Genomic DNA, 18,044 nt, shown 5'->3' with positions numbered 1-18,044 from the left:
CATGACTATACCATAAGACTGTTTCAAAAAACACAAAATATTGATGAGTGATAGTGTGAGCATGAAGGTTTTCAAATTTGTTTTTACTTTACCAGTTATAAGACAGATACATAAATATTGAGGAAAAAAATTATAGCATTTAATGTCCTTATCTATTTCCAGAATAAATAGGTATGTGCATGCCCAACTACATACAGACACATCTCTATACCGATTAATGTAGAGGTCTTACCTGATCTGCTGAAGTGATATGGGCATTTTAATTTGCTGATAATAATCTGGGTATTTTTTCTTTGAAGGCAAATGGAAAAAAGGTTCAGCTATTAGCTGCCCTTGGTTATTCCGGCAGCTCCTAACTGTGTCATAAAGCTGATGGAAAGGATTTGAGACATCCATAAAGGATGTGATGCTCTCTGCTTCAGATTCCCCTTCTTCATAACGTGCAGCTGGGAAGACAAAAACATATTTATCAGGGGAATAAAACAAAACAATCAACATTTAGCTTTATTAATTCTTAAAAACATTTTGCTCTATCTGTGTGAGTACCTCCCCTCCATGTATTCATGGGTGCCTGGTGCCTATAGGCCAGAAGAGGGCACTGGAGCCTCTTGGTCTAGAGTTGTAGACAATTGTGAGCTGCCATGTGGGTGCTGGGAATCGAACCTGGGTCATCTACAAAAGCCGTAAGGGCTCTTAACTATTAAGCCATCTCTCCAGTCCAGAACCAAAACTTTAATGCTGTTTTTTTTTTTCTTTGTTTGCTTATATATTGGTTTCATACTATGGCTCAAGCTAACTTACTACTCTAAGAAATCCATGGGCTGGAGAGACGGCTCAGAGTTTAAGAGCACTGACTGCTTTTCTACAGGTCCTGAGTTCAAACCCCAGAAACCACATGGTGACTCACAAGCCTCTCTATTGAGATCTGGTGCCCTTTGCTGGTGCAGTTATACATGCAGATACAACATCGTACACATAATAAATAAATACATCTTTTTTTTTTTTTTTAAAGAAAAAAATCTTCCTGCTTTAGCCTTTTGGGTACTGGAATTATAAGCATGCTCAGTTATCCTCAGTTAAAAACAATTTTATTGTTTGTTTGTTTTTTGTTTTAAAGTTTATTTTCTTATTTATGCATACAGTATTCTGCCGGCATGTACACCTGCAGGCCAGAAGATGGCACCAGATCTCATTATAGATGGTTGTGAGCCACCATGTGGTTGCTGCAAATTGAACTCAGGATCTTTGGAAGCACAGTCAGTGCTCTTAACCTCTGAGCCATCTCTCCAACCCTTAAAAACAATTTTTACTTCTTTGGTTAGTTAGGGTTTTGTTTTGTTTTTGTTTTTGTTTTTGAATAAAGGTTTCACCATTTAGACTTGGCTGACCTCCAACTTACAGGAAGCATCTACCTCCTTAAATGCCGGGATTATAGGCACGTACCACTACACACAACTTTGCAATTTTCCTTAAAGATAATGTTAAGCATGGTAGGAGTATGTACTAAAGAGATGGCTCAGTTAGGAATGTTTATTACTCTTCCAGAGCACATAAATTCATTTCCCAGAATCTACATTGGACAGCTGATAACAACCTTAATTATAGCTCCAGGGATCTGATTTCTGGCCTCCTTCATGTACATGGCATACAGTCACTACACATTCACAGACACATACACATAAATAAAAAAAATAAATCTTAAAAAAAAAAATACTTAGTGTAATTGCATGTAATAAAAAACATCTGGAGCCAGGAGTGGTGTAGCACACCTTTAATCCTGGCACTCGGGAGGCAGAGGCAGGCGGATCACTGTGAGTTTGAGGTTAGCCTGGTCCACAAAGGTACTCCAGGACAGCCAAGGCTACACAGAGAGACTCTGTCTTGAAAAACCAAAAAAATCTCAAAGACCAAAAACAACAAAACAAAACAAAAAGCCCAAAACTGAAAACATTAAATTCAGAAGTTACACTCACTTAAAAGACTGAAAAATAGTATATTTTTAAAATGTGTTTTCTTCAGACTTCCTGCTATGCTTAGCCAAAGGGAACAAGTAGTCATTCAGAGAGCTCAGAACCAAAACAAAAGCATGAGTGTTTAGTGCTACAGTTAGGATCTGCAATGCACCCCCCCCACCAAAAGCCCCATGTGTTAAAGGGCTGTTCCTTGGAGTGGCATTAGTGAGAGGTGGTAGAAACTACCACATGTGGATTGGTGGGAGTCACGGGGGTCGGGTGGGGTGGGGTGAGGTGTATGCACCTGAAGGAGAGGTTTGCTCTACCACAGCCCCTAGCATATCTAATAAACTGTCTTGCCACAGGACTAAGAGAATCAGGTCTGACTGATCATAGACTAGAACTCCTTAAACTGAGCCAAAGCAAGATATTTGTAAGTTTATTGTTAGAAAAACAGAAGACCAACATATATACCACAGTATACATTTAGATTAGGTTGATCCTCTCAGACCTAATTCAACCTTAAGTCTGGCTTTGCCCTACTCATCTATAACATCAGAGGAATGATTCCTGAATGAGGAAATGTTCAGGTAGAAGCCCAGTCATAAGCACACCAGAACACAGTAAATAGTAACTCTTATAGAAATACAAAACACATATTGCTCATTTCCCCAAGGATTTATTTACCTGTTTGTATGTGTATATGCTATGTGTGTGCAGTGCCTGAAAGGGCTAGGAAAGAGTTTTTCAGCTGAGGTTAACCTTGAACTTCCTAACCCTCCTGCTTCTACCTCCAGAGTGCTAGGATTACATGTGCCACCACAGCTGATTTTATGAAACATTGGGGATCAAAACCAGGGGTTCATGCATGGCAAGTGCTCTAACAACCAAGCTATAGGCCTGACACCCATTTAAGTTTTTAAACTTTCCTTAATAGTAGGGCTTTTTTTCTTACACTATTATCAGAAACATGTCCTGTATAATTCTGAAACATTCAAGTTTACTGAAATTTATTTCAAGCTTGGTAGATAGTCAGTTTTAATAAATGTGAACCTGGGAGGAATATGTTTTCAAAGTGCAGAATGCATATATCAAGCCTGTTATGGTACATTGTATAACAGACACTAGAACATATTAATGTTCCAATCCATAGAACCTACGAATGCTACCCATGTCATAAAAAGAACTTTGCAGATGTTAGTAACAATCTTGACTTGAGAAGATGAAACTGGACTAAATAGGCACTTAAAAATAGTGACAAGGATGCTACCACGAAAGAGTCAAAGGAAAAAGGGGTAATACTGAGGCTGGACAGCTATAGTTTAAACATGGACAACGGGACTATAGCCAAGGTATACTGGTGGCCTCTAGAAGCCAGAACAAAATCAAGGAATTGGTTTTCCAGTAGCATATCTAAATGGAAGGTTGACCTACTCATCATCTTGACTTCAGACCCCTGAGCTCCACAACTATAGGAAAACAGTGTTGCTCTAAGTCACTAAGTTTGTGGTAACTTGCTTCAACAATAGGCAACAAAGTAACACAAGTCTGTATAGAAGGGCTGTGGATGTTGCTTAGTGCTGGGGCTGTCTAGGACCAAGGAAGCCCTGGCTTCACTCCCTAGTACTACTGGTGGGCGTGGTGGCTGCTGGCAGTTGGGACAGAGTAAATGGATCTACACCTACAGTCTGCTTATTTAGCAACTGTGAGAGAGCGCCCTTTAACTTATAAAGACATTATTTTCAAGTTTCCCACAAAGCTCCATCTGTTTCTTTTACACACTTGGAACTCTTCTGTTACACCTTCCCAATGAAACAAACCTTTTAACACTATGACTTAACACTTATTTTCAATATTTGTATTTGAGAGTTTACTTTATCAGAAGTCTATACAGCTAAGTTACTCTTTGGTGATTTCTTTACTTTTTGGTTTTTATTATGTGTATGAGTGCTTTGCCTGCATCTAAGTATACTTTATACACACGGTGCCTGTGGAAGCCAGCAGAGAATGTCAGATCCCTTGGAACCAGAGTCACAAAAGCTTGTGAGGTGTCACATGGGTGGTGGGAACTGAACCCCACATCCTCTGCAAGAGCAAGTGCTCTTAATGGTTGAGCTATCTCTCTAGCCTCTTGCCTGATACATCTTTACCTACTCTTTTATGTTCAAGTTCCCTGTTCATATCCATTAACACAAAGCCATTTGCCTTTGACAATTCTACTTACCCAAGATTATATCAAATGCAATAAAATACCATTTTCTTAAAAAACGAATCAACTCCAAGAAAGAACAAAGTCTGTGCAATTTCCCTCAGCCAGAAGAACCACAATCTAAAAATGCCTACCAGCTAAAGCAGCATCCTCTTCACTTTCTGAGCCATACTGAAGTGCCATGGTAATTGCTGACAAGCGACCCCCTTGGACTGCTCTTTTATTACTGCAAGGAAAAACAAACAGAAGATAGAATAATGTTATGATATGTTTACCTTGATGAAATAGGAACTGTTAAAATACACTATATCAAGGAAAAAAATAATTCCTATTAACTGCCTTAGTTTATAATTAATATTTCCCATAGTCTTAGCAAAAAGAAGTAGGGTTTTGCTCTTTTCAGAAAAGTTGGGGCTGAAGTGATGATGGGGCTCAGCAGTTAAGAACACTGGCTGCTCATCCACAGAACCCGAGTTGGATTCCTAGTACCCAAAGGGCAGCTCACAGTTGTCTGTAACTTCTGCAGCAAGGGCTCTGATGCTCTCTTCCAGCCCCCACAGGCACTGTATTCATATGGTACATAAATACATGAAGGCAAAACACCCATATACATAAAATAAAACTTAAAAAAAAAAAGAGAAAGTGGTAGCAGAGAGCTAGAATAAACTATTACAATTTGTTTTTCACTTAAATGTACATTATTCTATATTTTATCAAAGGATTTAATTATTTTCTAAAACACTCATTTTACAGTAACAAGTTCTATTATAAACACAATATTTATTTAGTATAAGCAAGTATTTAATACCACATTCTATTTGTAATATTAAACATTACATAATAATGTCTAAGTGTTATCTGTGAGGTGAGGAAAGGTCTACCATAGAATAGAACCTTAACCTACTTGTCGTTATTTTTGTGATAAGATCTTGCTATGTAACCTGGACTATCCTTGAACTTATAATCTTCCTGCCTCCGTGTTCCAAGTGCTGATATTATGAGTATATACCACTATGCCCAGCTCTTAGCTTAGTCTTTTTAAGTAAAGCACTAGATCCATCCTCCTTAAAACCTACAAGTAATACTTTAAGATAGCCATCTGGCTAGCATGCCTATTGTCATAAGCATGAACCAGCTCTCAGACTACATCCTCTTCCTCTCACCGGTAATACTTGCTAGTGGGATTTCTTTCTTCACCAAGGCTGCTTTTACTGTGCGAAGAACCTGTCAGCCTGGCTGCAGCCAAATTTGATGCAGTCCTATCCAAAGATAAAATAAAAAAATAAAATAAAATAAAAAAACCCTCATACACCGAATAGCTTAAAAAAAAAAAAAAAAATCAGAATGCTGGGCAAACAAAAAGGAGACAAATATTTTCTTCTAAGAGAAGTAGTAAAGTATATCTGAGTGTCTATTATGCAGTGAGTTCTGTGTTAAGATCTGGGGACACTGAAGAAATGGGCCAGGGCCAGTCTTCAAGAGCTTATGATTACTACGAAAGCAGGAGACACCATTCTGAAACAAACATGAGGGTGGAAGAAAGCTTTGAAAGTAGTTACTCAATGTTTCCATTTCATTTAAAAAGAAATGGAATCCCAGAACTAAGACTTGTTCATAGATATGGTCCTAATCGAGGAAAAGCCAGAATGAGACTTGAGATCTTCTGACTAAACATCTTACTGCAAACATAAATATACAGTATTACATATTAGACACAAAAAACATATCTGGCACCTTTTCGAATAACTTTCCTTAGCTACAATGAAGCAGCTAGAAAAGCTTCTTTTTCTGTTTTCAGACTCATACACCAACCATAAAATAATCTTTTTTTTTTTTTTTAACTGTATTAATTTTACTACCTGAAAATTCAGCAAATAGGCACTAGGATCTTAGATATCTTAAACCTACCTTATTCGAAGACTTGATTTAGCCATTTCATGATGTTCAACTTCTGCCTTTTTCATATAAAATATTTTTTTAATTGAATTGGCATCCTAGCAAGAAAAAAATTACTTTGCTTAGAAAAAGATTCACAAAATGGCTCAATGGGTAGAGCCACTTGCCACCAAGCCTGATGACCTCAGTTCAATTCCTAAAACCCACAAGGTTGGACAGAGAAGTTATAACTCCAGTTTCAGAGACTCCAGTGCCTTCTGGACTCCCCAGGCACCAGAGACACATGGTGTAAATACACTCAGGCAAAACACTCACATAGATAAAATAAAATAATAAAAGGAAACGATGTTACAGTGTACCATCCCAGCAGTATGAGGATGGAGCCAGTACATATGCTCAGATCATACACTGGGGCACAAGATCAGTACCCCCCGCCCCCCAAAAAAAAAACAGGGCTGAATGTTTGTTGCACATGCTTAAAAATAAGAGTAATGCTAACTAAGGGTTTAGACATGGACTCTGTACTCACTGAACACATCCAGATGAACAAAGCACCCAAGACGGGTTGCTAGATTTACAGAGCATGATTGTGTGGGACTAGCCCAAACCTGAGCTCACCCTGCCACACTAAGATGATCCTCACTAAAAAGAAAAAAACAATTCCTAAGCCAAGAAGGCTGCACTGAAGAAAAAGATAGCTCAGAAAAAACTAAAACTTATGGCACAGGAATAAATTCAGCATAAATTAAGTGCAAATAAAAGTTAATACGAAGTACCAACAGCAATTTTCAGTATTTTGGCCAGCCCTCAGAAATTTTAATGTTTTTTTTTGTTTGTTTGTTTGTTTTGTTTTGTTTTTTCGAGACAGGGTTTCTCTGTGTAGCCTTGGCCATCCTGGACTCACTTTGTAGACCAGGCTGGCCTCGAACTCACAGCGATCCGCCTGCCTCTGCCTCCCGAGTGCTGGGATTAAAGGCGTGTGCCACCACGCCCGGCTAATTTTAATGTTTTTAATAGCAAAAGACTTACTGAGCACTCTTCCTCGATTGTCAATGATTAATCAAAGATATTTCTATAATCAATTATTTTTACTAGGCCAGAAAGTTTCAAAGAAGCCACTACAAAGCAGTTATTTTATATTATGTACTATATTTCAAAAGATGCTTTCTGCTTAAGTACAAGAACTAAATATAAAAAATCAAGTATTAGATGAAAAGATAATCAAGAATCCAGGAATAAACCTTTACATCTATAGTTAATTGATTTTCAATAAGGCTGCCAACACAATTCAATGAAGAAACAGTAACTTTTAAAATAGTGTTGAGATAACATCCATGTAAAATAATTTATTTGGATTCCTACTTACATATACAAAAACTAACTCAACTTAGCTCTCAGATCTAAATATAAGACCTAAAACTATAAAATTCTTAGAAGAAAATATAGGTATAAATATTTTTGGCCTGGGATTAGGTATTATTTTTTTGCTATGAAACCTAAAATATAAGCAAACAAAGAAAAAAGATAAACTAGAATTCTTCAAAATTAATAAATGATGTCAAAATAGATTACTGTGAAGGTGAAAAGACAAGAGAATAGGAGAAAGTATTTTAAAATCAACTGATAAGGATATAATATGCACAATATATAAATAACTATTAAAACGACAACAAAAGGATAAGTAACCTAATCTACAAATGGGCAAAGGATCAAAACAGGCATTTTACCAAAGAGGACGATATCATACACAAATAGCCACTATGTACATGAAAAGATGTTCAACATCATTAACTGTATTAAGGAAAAGCAAATCAAAACTGTAACATACTATGACACTCCTAGGATGGCCATAATAAATTAACAAAAAAACAAAACAAAACAAAACAAAACAAAAAACCTGGGGGGTTGAAGAGATGGCTCAGTGGTTAAGAGCACCGCCTGCTCTTCCAAAGGACCTGGGTTCAATTCCCAGCACCCACATGGCAGCTCACAACTGTCTGTAACTCTAAGATCTGACACCCTCAACCAATGCACATAAATTAAAGATTAAATAAAATAAATAAATAAATAAACACAAAACTGAAAAACAAGAGTTTGGTGAGAATGCAAACAAAGTGCAGTCAAACTGCTAGTGAAAATGGAAGATTTTGCCAATTCTTCAGTAAGATAAATACACAGTTAATGTATAACCAGGCAGTTGTATTCCTATGTATGTAGTCAAGTAAAATAAAAATGTATGTTCACTAAAAATATGTATGGGAATGTTCCTAACAGCATATTCATAATAGCTGAAAATAGAAAACAACTAAAATGTCTAATGACTGATAAAAACAAAACAAAACGAAACACAACATGGTGTCTTCTTTAAGCCACACCATTAATGAGAAGAAAAAAGACTAAGTACACACAAATCTTAAAACAGTACACTAATCAAAACAATCAAACACCAAGGAATCCATGCCATATGGTGCCATTTATATGAACATTTTCGGAATAGACAAATGCAGATGGAGGTTGTCTAAGGCTTAGGAAGTTGTGGGAATGAAGAATGAGGGCTAGCCAGGTGTGGTGGTGCACACCTTTAATCCCAGCACTTGGGAGGCAGAGGCCGAGGCCAGCCTGCTCTACAGAGTGAGTCCCAGGACAGCCAGGGCTACACAGAGAAGCCCTATCTTAAAAACCCAAAAAGAAAAAAGAAAAATAACTGTTAATTGACTGGTGTAATGATTATATAACTCACAACTCCATAAATAGTGAACAGCTAAGTTCTATATTTTAAATAGGTGGAATGTATGGTTATAATAAACACTGACTCTAAGTTCCTGTCTACTATCATCAGCGAAAATAGCAACAACAGAAAACTAACCTTAAATACTTGAGAACCAGGCTCATTATAAGTTTTGGCATTTTTTGCTAGAAGATCTATATCTTTGGCCATTGCGTGAATACTTTTGTAGCTTCCATTCTATAGTAAATAACAAAACAACAATTCTCCTTAATAAGAGCTAGTCAATATAACATTTGAAGAAAAAGATTAAATATATTTACATTGTCACTATAGTCCAAAATATCACTGAGAAGAACCCTGGTGAGAACACCTAAAGTTATTTTCCTTTGCACAGATTATTACTAGAACCTATTTACAAATACATTCGTGACACAGAACAAACCAGAACCTGCTCTTTTAGTAAAACCTTACAATTTTTTTTAAAAATCAAGTAAAGAAAGTTTTACTTAACAAAACATAGTTTACTCTGTGCCAAACACTAAGTGCTACATAAATATTTATTCATTAATGTAGACTTAAAACTGTAAAGTAACACTTCCACTATTTACCAGACCACTGGGGTCAAGTATAAAGTCAGTTCTACTATATGCCTGAGCTATTACGCCTTAAAGCTCATGCAGTACAAAACAATGCAAGGATGGTCATACAGTTGTTTCTTAAGATTTATTTATTTATGTATACAGTGTTCTGCCTGCATGTACACCTGCAGGCCAGAAGAGGGCATCCGATTTCATTGTAGATGGTTGCGAGCCACCATGTGGTTGCTGGGAATTGAACTCAGGACCTTTGAAGAGCAGACAGTGCTCTTAACCTCTGAGCCATTTCTCCAGGCCCCAGTTGTTTCAATTTTACAAAAGAAAGGGGCATACACACAGGTAAAGGTATATACTGACTAACGGCTGGTACACAGAAATAAACAGGGTATGTTCTAAAGAGTGGAGAAATGAAATTTAGTGGAGAGTGAGAAAGGGTAAAACTCTATAGCAGAGGCTGCATAGACAGGGAAAAGACAAATGAGGTGGAGTTGAGATACAGGCAAAGTAGAATAGCTGGTGGGCAAGCCAGCATCTGAACATCCATCTTATTTGGAAGGACTCTCAGAGGTGGTAGACAGGGCCATGAGAATGAACACTGGCACATGACTGCTTTGCAGCAAGGCAAAGGAAAATAACTATGGGAAAAGTAATTCACAATTTAGATCTTGAGTGACTAAAGTCATGGATGGCAGGATTTATCCCTACTTCTATAAAGGAGGGGTCTAGCTGCAGGGCAGAAAGCAGCCAGGGCCCCTGGTAACAAATAATAGAAATGGCAATGTTACCACAGAGAGGGTTATACACAATCTCAACCGTTTCATTATAACTCAGTTCTGCCTGTTTTCTAGAGTGTTCCCTTGAGAAAGAAAGGGAACAAACACACACACACCAGGGAAAGGGCACATAGACAAGTACCTATTTTAATTGACTTTGTATTAAAATATTCAAAGCAGCGGTCAAATTTATTTAGTTAATTAGTTCAGCGGTCCCACTTATTTAGTTAATTGGTTATTTATCCATTCATTCATTTATAGGCAAGAGAGAGACTTGAACCTAGGGCACTGAATTTAAGTTATAGTGATCCTAAAACACAATAAAGAACTACAATTTTACTTCTAAAAACTCTTAAGAAAGTATACAAGCCAATCTGCCCTAAATCACATAACTACAGATGTTCACCTTCATACCTGTATCCTCTGAGCAATGGTCTTGAGGTCTATAGGCTCCTTAATTATTGCATAATAGTCTGGATATTGCTGGAAAACAAAGGCAGGTATGTTCAATAAGCTAAAGTACCCAGTTAATGAGCAGGTAAGTATGTTCTTCAACCAGTAAATTGATAAACTTTATGAAATCCATGACTAAAGCATATTATAATATTAGAAGGAAAAAGAACGTGATTTATTTATTTTTTCCTTTTTCAGGGAAGAGACAGGGGTCTCACTATGCAATTCAGACTAGACTTAAACTCTTAAAAATTCTTATACCTCAGCTTCCCACTTAGCTAGAATTTTAGGAACACAACACTGGACTCAGTTCTTTCAGTTCAGAGTGAACCCAAGCTTTTCATATGTGCAACCTAACACTGGAACCTACAAATTCATGATTAACCACCATGAGATCTGAATTTAAAAGCACACACATTTTAGTATTAGTCATAAATATCTGTAATATTTATGAATTTGTGTTAGAGCACAGGTGGAACAACCAGTGGATTTATCTAATCCGAGTTCATCCCAAGAAACAGACACGTGAGGGAATGTCCTTATTGTTTCCATGGTGCCTTCATATTCACTACTCGCAGGCTCTTCTACAATTTTTTTTCTTGAAGTAAATAACTGAAGTTCACCAAAAACCCAAAGCAGTATTTTTTGTAACATTTTTGAAATTATATCATTTCCTACTTCATCTTTTTCCCGCTAACTCTTTCCATGTACCCCTCACTCCACTTTACTCTCTTAAAATTTATAGCCTCTACTTCCATAATTGTTACGTGTGTGAGTTTGAGTGTGTGTGTGTATTCTTAAATATAGAAATATAACCTGCTCAGTCCATATGTTAGTTATATGTATGTGATTTCAGGACTTGGTACTGGGTAACCAATTTGGGGGTTCTTTCCTGAGGAAGACTATTTATTTCTCTTCCTGATCTCCAAATTTCTTAGTGGCATGTAGTTCTTTCTTTGTCTAGGATTAAGGACCCATGAAATTCCCCCCTCCCGTGTTAGCACGCCTCTTGCTGCCACCTTTAGGCAGCAGTGTTGGTGAAACTTCATGGGTATAACTTCCCTGACATTTCTTTCTTTCTTTCTTTTGGTTTTTCAAGACAGTTTCCCTGTGTAGCCCTGGCTGTCCTAGACTTGCTTTGTAGACCAGGCTGGCCTCGAACTCACAGTGATCCTCCTGCCTCTGCCTCTCGAGTGCTGGGATTAAAGGCGTGTGCCACCACCACCCAGCTTTCCTGACATTTCTAAAAGACACATTCTCACAGTAAACGTCTGTTTCTCTTGCTCCAACAATCTTTTCATCAGCTCTTCCACAATGATCCCTAAGTAATTTTTGTTCTTGTAGACACAGGATGAAAATGAAACAGCTAGGATCTAAATCAAGACAGTGTTTTTGCGCATGTATAGCCAGAGGTCAACAACAGCTGTCTCCCCTATCACTTTCCTCTTACATTGGAAGACAGGGTCTCACAATAAACACAGAGCCCACCACGTTGACTAGACTGGCTGAACAGCAAATTCCAGAGATCCTCTTGCTTTGTTTCCTCAGTGCTGGGATTATAGAAGCACAGCACTATACAGCTTTTTATATATCATACTTTCTGGCATATAAGATGACTGGACGTATAAGACGCCCCCAACTTTTCCAGTTAAAATAGTTTGGAATAAAGCTGCCATATAAGACTACTCCTCTTCCAATGTACACCCTGTGCAGCAGACTTGGACATGTGTCTATTTGCAGGCAGGGCACAGACAGCCAGGTGCTTTACTAGTGCCAGCCTACACTGCCCCTTTAAGGCGTGCTCCACACTCAACCCGAACATGTGCAGCCCTCCAAGCCAAATGGGCACATTCTAGTGGAGAGCCAATCCACGCTGTGTTCTCCTCCTCAAGGTACAGGAAGATGTGTGCAGCTTGCCCCTCCCTGCTTCATACTCCCTGCAGAAAGCGGAATATTGGCCACAGCACCGCTCTGCCCCCCACTATATGTGCCAGACATATGAAGCAAGCTACAGGTTAAGTACCTGGCATACAAGATGGCCACCTCCCCCGGCTTTGGCAAAGATTTTTTTTGGGTTAAAAAGTCGTCTTACATGCCGGAAAACACAGTAGGTGCTGAAACTCCCTCTCAGGTCCTAATACCTATGTGGTGAATGCTTTATTGACTGAGTCATCTCAGTATGACTCAGTACTAAAAGTTGGGGTTTTGTTTTTTGTTTTTTAGATGGCAGAAGTTGAGGGCTCACTGGACTGTTTTTTTTATCCCTAAAGAAACCACCATTCTACTTACTGCTGTGTCTTTGGTTTTGACTATTCTAGGTCTCTCACATAAGATGAATCACACATAGTAATTTCTCCTTTTGGGACTAGCTATCTAACTTATCAATTGTTAAGGATCCATCCATATTGTACAGGTATTAGAACTTCCTTCCATTTAAAGTTGAATAGTATTTTACTGCTTTGTACATATATTTTTATTCACTCACTCATCTACCAAAGCATATTTGAGTTGCTTCCAAGAATAATTTCTCAATGACAAATTACGTATCTAAAATAAACTTTGTATAAATAAGAAGAAACTCTGTTCAAGTGATAGGACGAGAGGAAGATAAATAAGTTCTTCCTCCTTTTAGGTCTCCTTGTTTTCTGGTGATGGAGACAAGAAAGACAAATTGAGTATTCTTCCATCCAAAAAATGAGATATTTCTAGATAAGTGAGACTTTTTTAACATATCAGGGACTCCTATGGCTTCACACATAAGAGAGGATTAATAGGGATACATGTATAATTCCCACTATAGCTTTTCAAACTGCAAAGATGTCCATGGCCCTAGCATTCTTCAAACAGTATATTTTATTTTTTATTTTTATTATTATTTTTTTGGTTTTTTGAAACAGTATATTTTAAAAACACTCCCCAGTGATTATTTATTTCTATTAAAATTTTTTTAAGTTTTTTTTTTTTTTTTTAGGTGAATGTGTGTTTTGCCTGTATGTATATCTGCATCACATGCATGCAGTGCCTGAGGAGGCCAGAAGAAGGCGTTGGATTCAGTGGAACTGGAGTTACAGACAGTTGTGAGCCACCATTTGGATGCTGGGATTCAGACCAGGTTCTCTGGAAGAACATTCAGTGTTTTCACTGCTGAGCCCTCTCTCTAGCCCCACCATTTATTTCTGTCTCTACATCATTGTCTTCTCCTTGAATTTCCAAAGGACAGGGATCCATGCTGTATTGAGCCTTGTGCACTTGCCTTACAATTGGAATTTAGCATATCACAAGTAGCTAAAAAAATACCTAATAGTTGATAAGTGATAAGCATGCAGCTTTTTCCGTAAGCCACAGACAAAATTAATTATTTAAAAGTATGTATGGCTAGAGAGATGGCTCAATGGTTAAAAGCACCTACTGCTCTTGGAAAGAACACAAGCTCAATTCCCAGAGCCTACATGGCAGGCAGCTCACAGAGGACTGCACTCCAGTTCCAGGGGATCTGACACCTTCTTCTGACTTCCACAGGTACTGCGTTTAAGTGGACAAATATACACAGCCACTCACCCACACACTTAAAGATAAAATCTTTAAAAAAAAATTTTTTTTGTAGAGAAAAAAAAAGGAGTCTTAATACATGTGACAACACAGGTTAATCCTTAAACCATTATGGTAAATAAAATAAGTCATAAGCAGTCCCAGAAGGACAGATGCTACATGGCTGCTCCTCTTTTTTTGTGTGTGTGGTAGTGGTGCTAGGGAGTGGGTACAGAACCTTGAGCACATTAGGCAAGCACACAAGCACTAAACTGTATTCTTAACCTGGCTTCTCTTACAGAGGCACTTAAGAGTTGTCAAAAGTCATAGAGTCAGATGTAGAACAGTGTTTCCAGGACAAGGAGAAGTGGACTTGATACTTAATGGTATGGAGTTTCAATTTTTTTTTTTTGGTTTTTCGAGACAGGATTTCTCTGTGTAGCCTTGGCTGTCCTGGACTTGCACTGTAGACCAGGCTGGCCTCGAACTCACAGGGATCAACCTGCCTCTGCCTCGGGAGTGCTGGGATTACAGGCATGCGCCACCACCACCCAGCTTGGAGTCTCAATTTTTAAAGATTAAAAAAAATCCTGGAAGGTTAGTGACCATAACAGCTGCAAAATAATGAGAATGTATTTAAATGTCACAGAACTTTACATTCAAAAATGGCTACAGTAAAGGTCAAGAAGATCTGCAATCCAAGTACTCAGAGGCAGAAGTACTCAGATTTGCTGTGGCCAGCCTAGATTATACACTGAGATCTTACCTCAAAATACTAAAAATAAGTATTTAGCATGAATAAATGAAGCTAATAAGGTCAATTATGCTATATATGTACCACAGTAACAAAACAAAACAGCCAATACGTTTTCAACCAACTCAAGCAGCAGAGTCACAAACACTGCCTTATGTGGATGCATATACAGAATTGATTATCTTTTAAAAAGCCAACCTTTGGGGGCTGGGCAGAAGGCTAAGCAATTAAAAACACCTGGTGCTACTGCAGAGAACCCGGGTCTGATTCCCATCTCCAGATCCAGCTTAGGGGAATGTAACTTCCTCTCCTAACTTCCATGGACACCAGGTAAATACATGGTACACAAAGGCAAACATTTATACCCATATTAAGAAAAAAAAAAAGAGGCATCTTCTAGTCAAGTAAATAGATATAACCTTTGTGCTTTCTGCTGAGGCCAGGAAGACTATCATTTCGCTACCTCAAACACCGTCCCTTTCATCTTACTAATAACTAATAAAATTCTTAACGTACTTAAAATTCTATATTTTAATTCACTGTCACTTACCACTTTGGAAGGCAGTTTCTGAAAAAGTTCACTGATGAGCCGTCCTGAAGGATTTGTGGCTACAACTATGGCTTCAAGAAGCTGCTCCAGGATCTCCTTCAGGTAACTTGGAGAAGACTAGCAGGCAAGGAGGTTCAGGAGGAGAAACAAATCCGTAAGAGAGTGCCGAGTATTAAACAGTTTTAAGATTACATAGCTAATTCAAAAGAGCAACTACTAAGCAGTATTTATCTTAAGTTCAAGTGTCAAGAGTACCTTGCTTGTAAGTAAGAAGGACTACATGAAATTAGTAAAGCTCCCTATAATATTTCTGTAATTAAGTCCTTTAGATCAGGTCCTATAATGAATCTTAATTTTGTAATAAATATCCTTTTGGGACCTGAGCAACTGAACTAGAGAATACATGCCCCATAAGACCTGGCATAGTGCCTCAAGTCAAGTCAAGACTAAATGGAGATTAAGTACACTCATATATAACATTTCTGTCCTTCAGACTGAGCAACTTGCATTTAGTGGCACCTAGGTAAGTCACTGTTTTAATACAATAAATTATGTGCCCCAACAGTACTTGTCCAGAGAAGGTCCAAGTTTGAAACAAATTTCTGTCTTGCTTTTCTTTTCTTTCTTTTCAAAGATTATTTATTTATTATGTATACCATGTTTTTGCGTGCATGTACACCTGCAGGCCAGAAGAGGGCATGAGATCACATTATAGATGGTTGTGAGCCACCATGTAGCTGCTGAGAATTGAACTCAGGACCTTTGTAAGAGCAGCCAGTGCTCTTAACCTCTGAGCCATCTTTGCAGCCCTGAAGCACATTTCTACAGTGAGCAAAAGGATTGTCTCGAGTCAAAATTTATAATAACTAATACTTCAAAATCAACCCATATTTATGTGCAAAAGAAATTAAGATTAATGGTTATTTAGAGCAAATTATACATGCACAGGCATTCTGACATTTATTTTTAATATAATCTCAAATTTTAAGGTCCATGTTTCTTTCCTCCTGACACAGCCCACTACTCTAGAAACATCTTACAGGTAGCTTAAGAATCAGGGTGTGTGGGCTGGAGAGATGGATCAGAGGTTAAGAGCACTGGCTGCTCTTGCAAAGGTCCTGAGTTCAATTCCCAGCAACCACATGGTGGCTCACAACCACCTATAGTGAGATCTGGTGCCCTCTTCTGGCATTCAGGTGTACATGCAAGGCAAAACATTGTATACATAATAAATAAATAAATAGATAAATAAATAATTAAATAAAATATGGGTGTGTGAATGCATTTATGTAATCTATTCCAGCAACTGAGAAACTGCTAAGAAAATCATTCTTGATTGAAAAGTTAACGTGTCAAGACTAGCAATAGCTCAGTTGGTAGTATGTCTGCCTAAAATGCATGAAGCCCTAAGTTTGATCCCAAGGACCCCATAAACTAGACTTGCAGGAAGATTTGGAAGTAGAGGAAGAGGCACAGTGGAAGGAGGACAAGATACGGTAAAAGGGGGCTGATTAAAGTGTCATAATGAAACTATTTTTAAAAAAGGACTTATTGGGGAAAGAGAGGGAGGGAAAAAAAGGATTTATTTATATATTAGGTATACAGTATTCTGCCTACAAGCCAGAGGAGGGCACCAAATCTCATTATAGATGGTTGTGATCCACCATGTGATTGCTGGGAATTGAACTTATGACCTTTGGAAGAGCAGTCAGTGCTTTTAACCTCTGAGCCATCTCTCCAGCCCCCAAAACCCATTTTTCATATACTGCATGTTAATAAAAATTGGAAAATTTTTACCTAAAATAGAAGTCAGGCTAAACAAGAATATAAATGAAATCATATGATAATGTATCCTAGAAGATTTTACAAACCTCTTTGATAAAACTCATACATACAAGTCGGGCGTGATGGCGCACGCCTTTAATCCCAGCACTCGGGAGGCAGAGGCAGGTGGATTGCTGTGAGTTCGAGGCCAGCTGGTCTACAAAGCAAGTCCAGGACAGCCAAGGCTACATAGAGAAACCCTGTCTCCCTGTCTCCAAAACCCCAAAATAAACAAACAAACAACAACAACAAAAAAGCCCTCATACATACATAGGAAGTACAATAAAAGCAAATAATCTATATTCTAATTTAAATTTTATAGCAAAGCAAAATAAAATATAATTTTATCTTAAATAAAAACTAGGAGCTTAAGCCGGCACAATGGCACACATCTGTAATCCCAGAACTCAGGGAGGCAGAGGCAGGTGGATCTCTGTGAGTTCAAGGCCAGCCTGGTCTACAAAGTGAGTCCAGGACAGCCAAGGCTACACAGAGAAACCCTGTCTTGAAAAACAAAACAAAACAACAAAAACTCTAAGAGCTTGAAAATGCCTTCCCTTTCAAAAAAAAAAAAAAAAAAAAATCTTACAGCTATAAAAAGAAGCTCAAGAGGCATAAACATGAATGTGTAAGATTTCTCATCAAATACACAAATGAAATAAATGAATGAAGATAGCTAAGTCCTTTGTTGGGAAGATTTTTCGGCAGGAAATACAAGAAATGAGAGAAGGTAATGGGGAGTCAAAATAAAACAAAAACAAAAAAACAAAAATGCATTATT

General features: G+C 37.9%; 1 protein-coding gene across 48 annotated transcripts in view; it reads right to left on the bottom strand.

The window, feature by feature from the left end:
• Positions 1-18,044, bottom strand: part of Pbrm1 (polybromo 1) — a 101,449-nt gene that overhangs the window by 65,271 nt on the left and 18,134 nt on the right. For 40 of the 48 annotated variants that reach the window (XM_051141091.1, XM_051141103.1, XM_051141147.1 and 37 more), the window contains 7 exons: positions 15,440-15,556; positions 10,569-10,637; positions 8,924-9,022; positions 6,070-6,155; positions 5,325-5,420; positions 4,296-4,387; positions 233-446 (listed from right to left, as the gene is read on the bottom strand). In XM_051141091.1, the coding sequence (XP_050997048.1) occupies positions 233-446; positions 4,296-4,387; positions 5,325-5,420; positions 6,070-6,155; positions 8,924-9,022; positions 10,569-10,637; positions 15,440-15,556 (773 nt within the window). The remainder of the gene's footprint in view (positions 1-232; positions 447-4,295; positions 4,388-5,324; positions 5,421-6,069; positions 6,156-8,923; positions 9,023-10,568; positions 10,638-15,439; positions 15,557-18,044) is intronic. The other 8 variants (XM_051141218.1, XM_051141406.1, XM_051141237.1 and 5 more) reach the window with 1 other exon arrangement.

Source organism: Acomys russatus, chromosome 3, assembly GCF_903995435.1.
Source record: "Acomys russatus chromosome 3, mAcoRus1.1, whole genome shotgun sequence".
NCBI lineage: Eukaryota > Metazoa > Chordata > Mammalia > Rodentia > Muridae > Acomys > Acomys russatus.
Note: the sequence above shows the minus strand (reverse complement) of the source record. Positions and strands in the feature narration are given on the sequence as shown.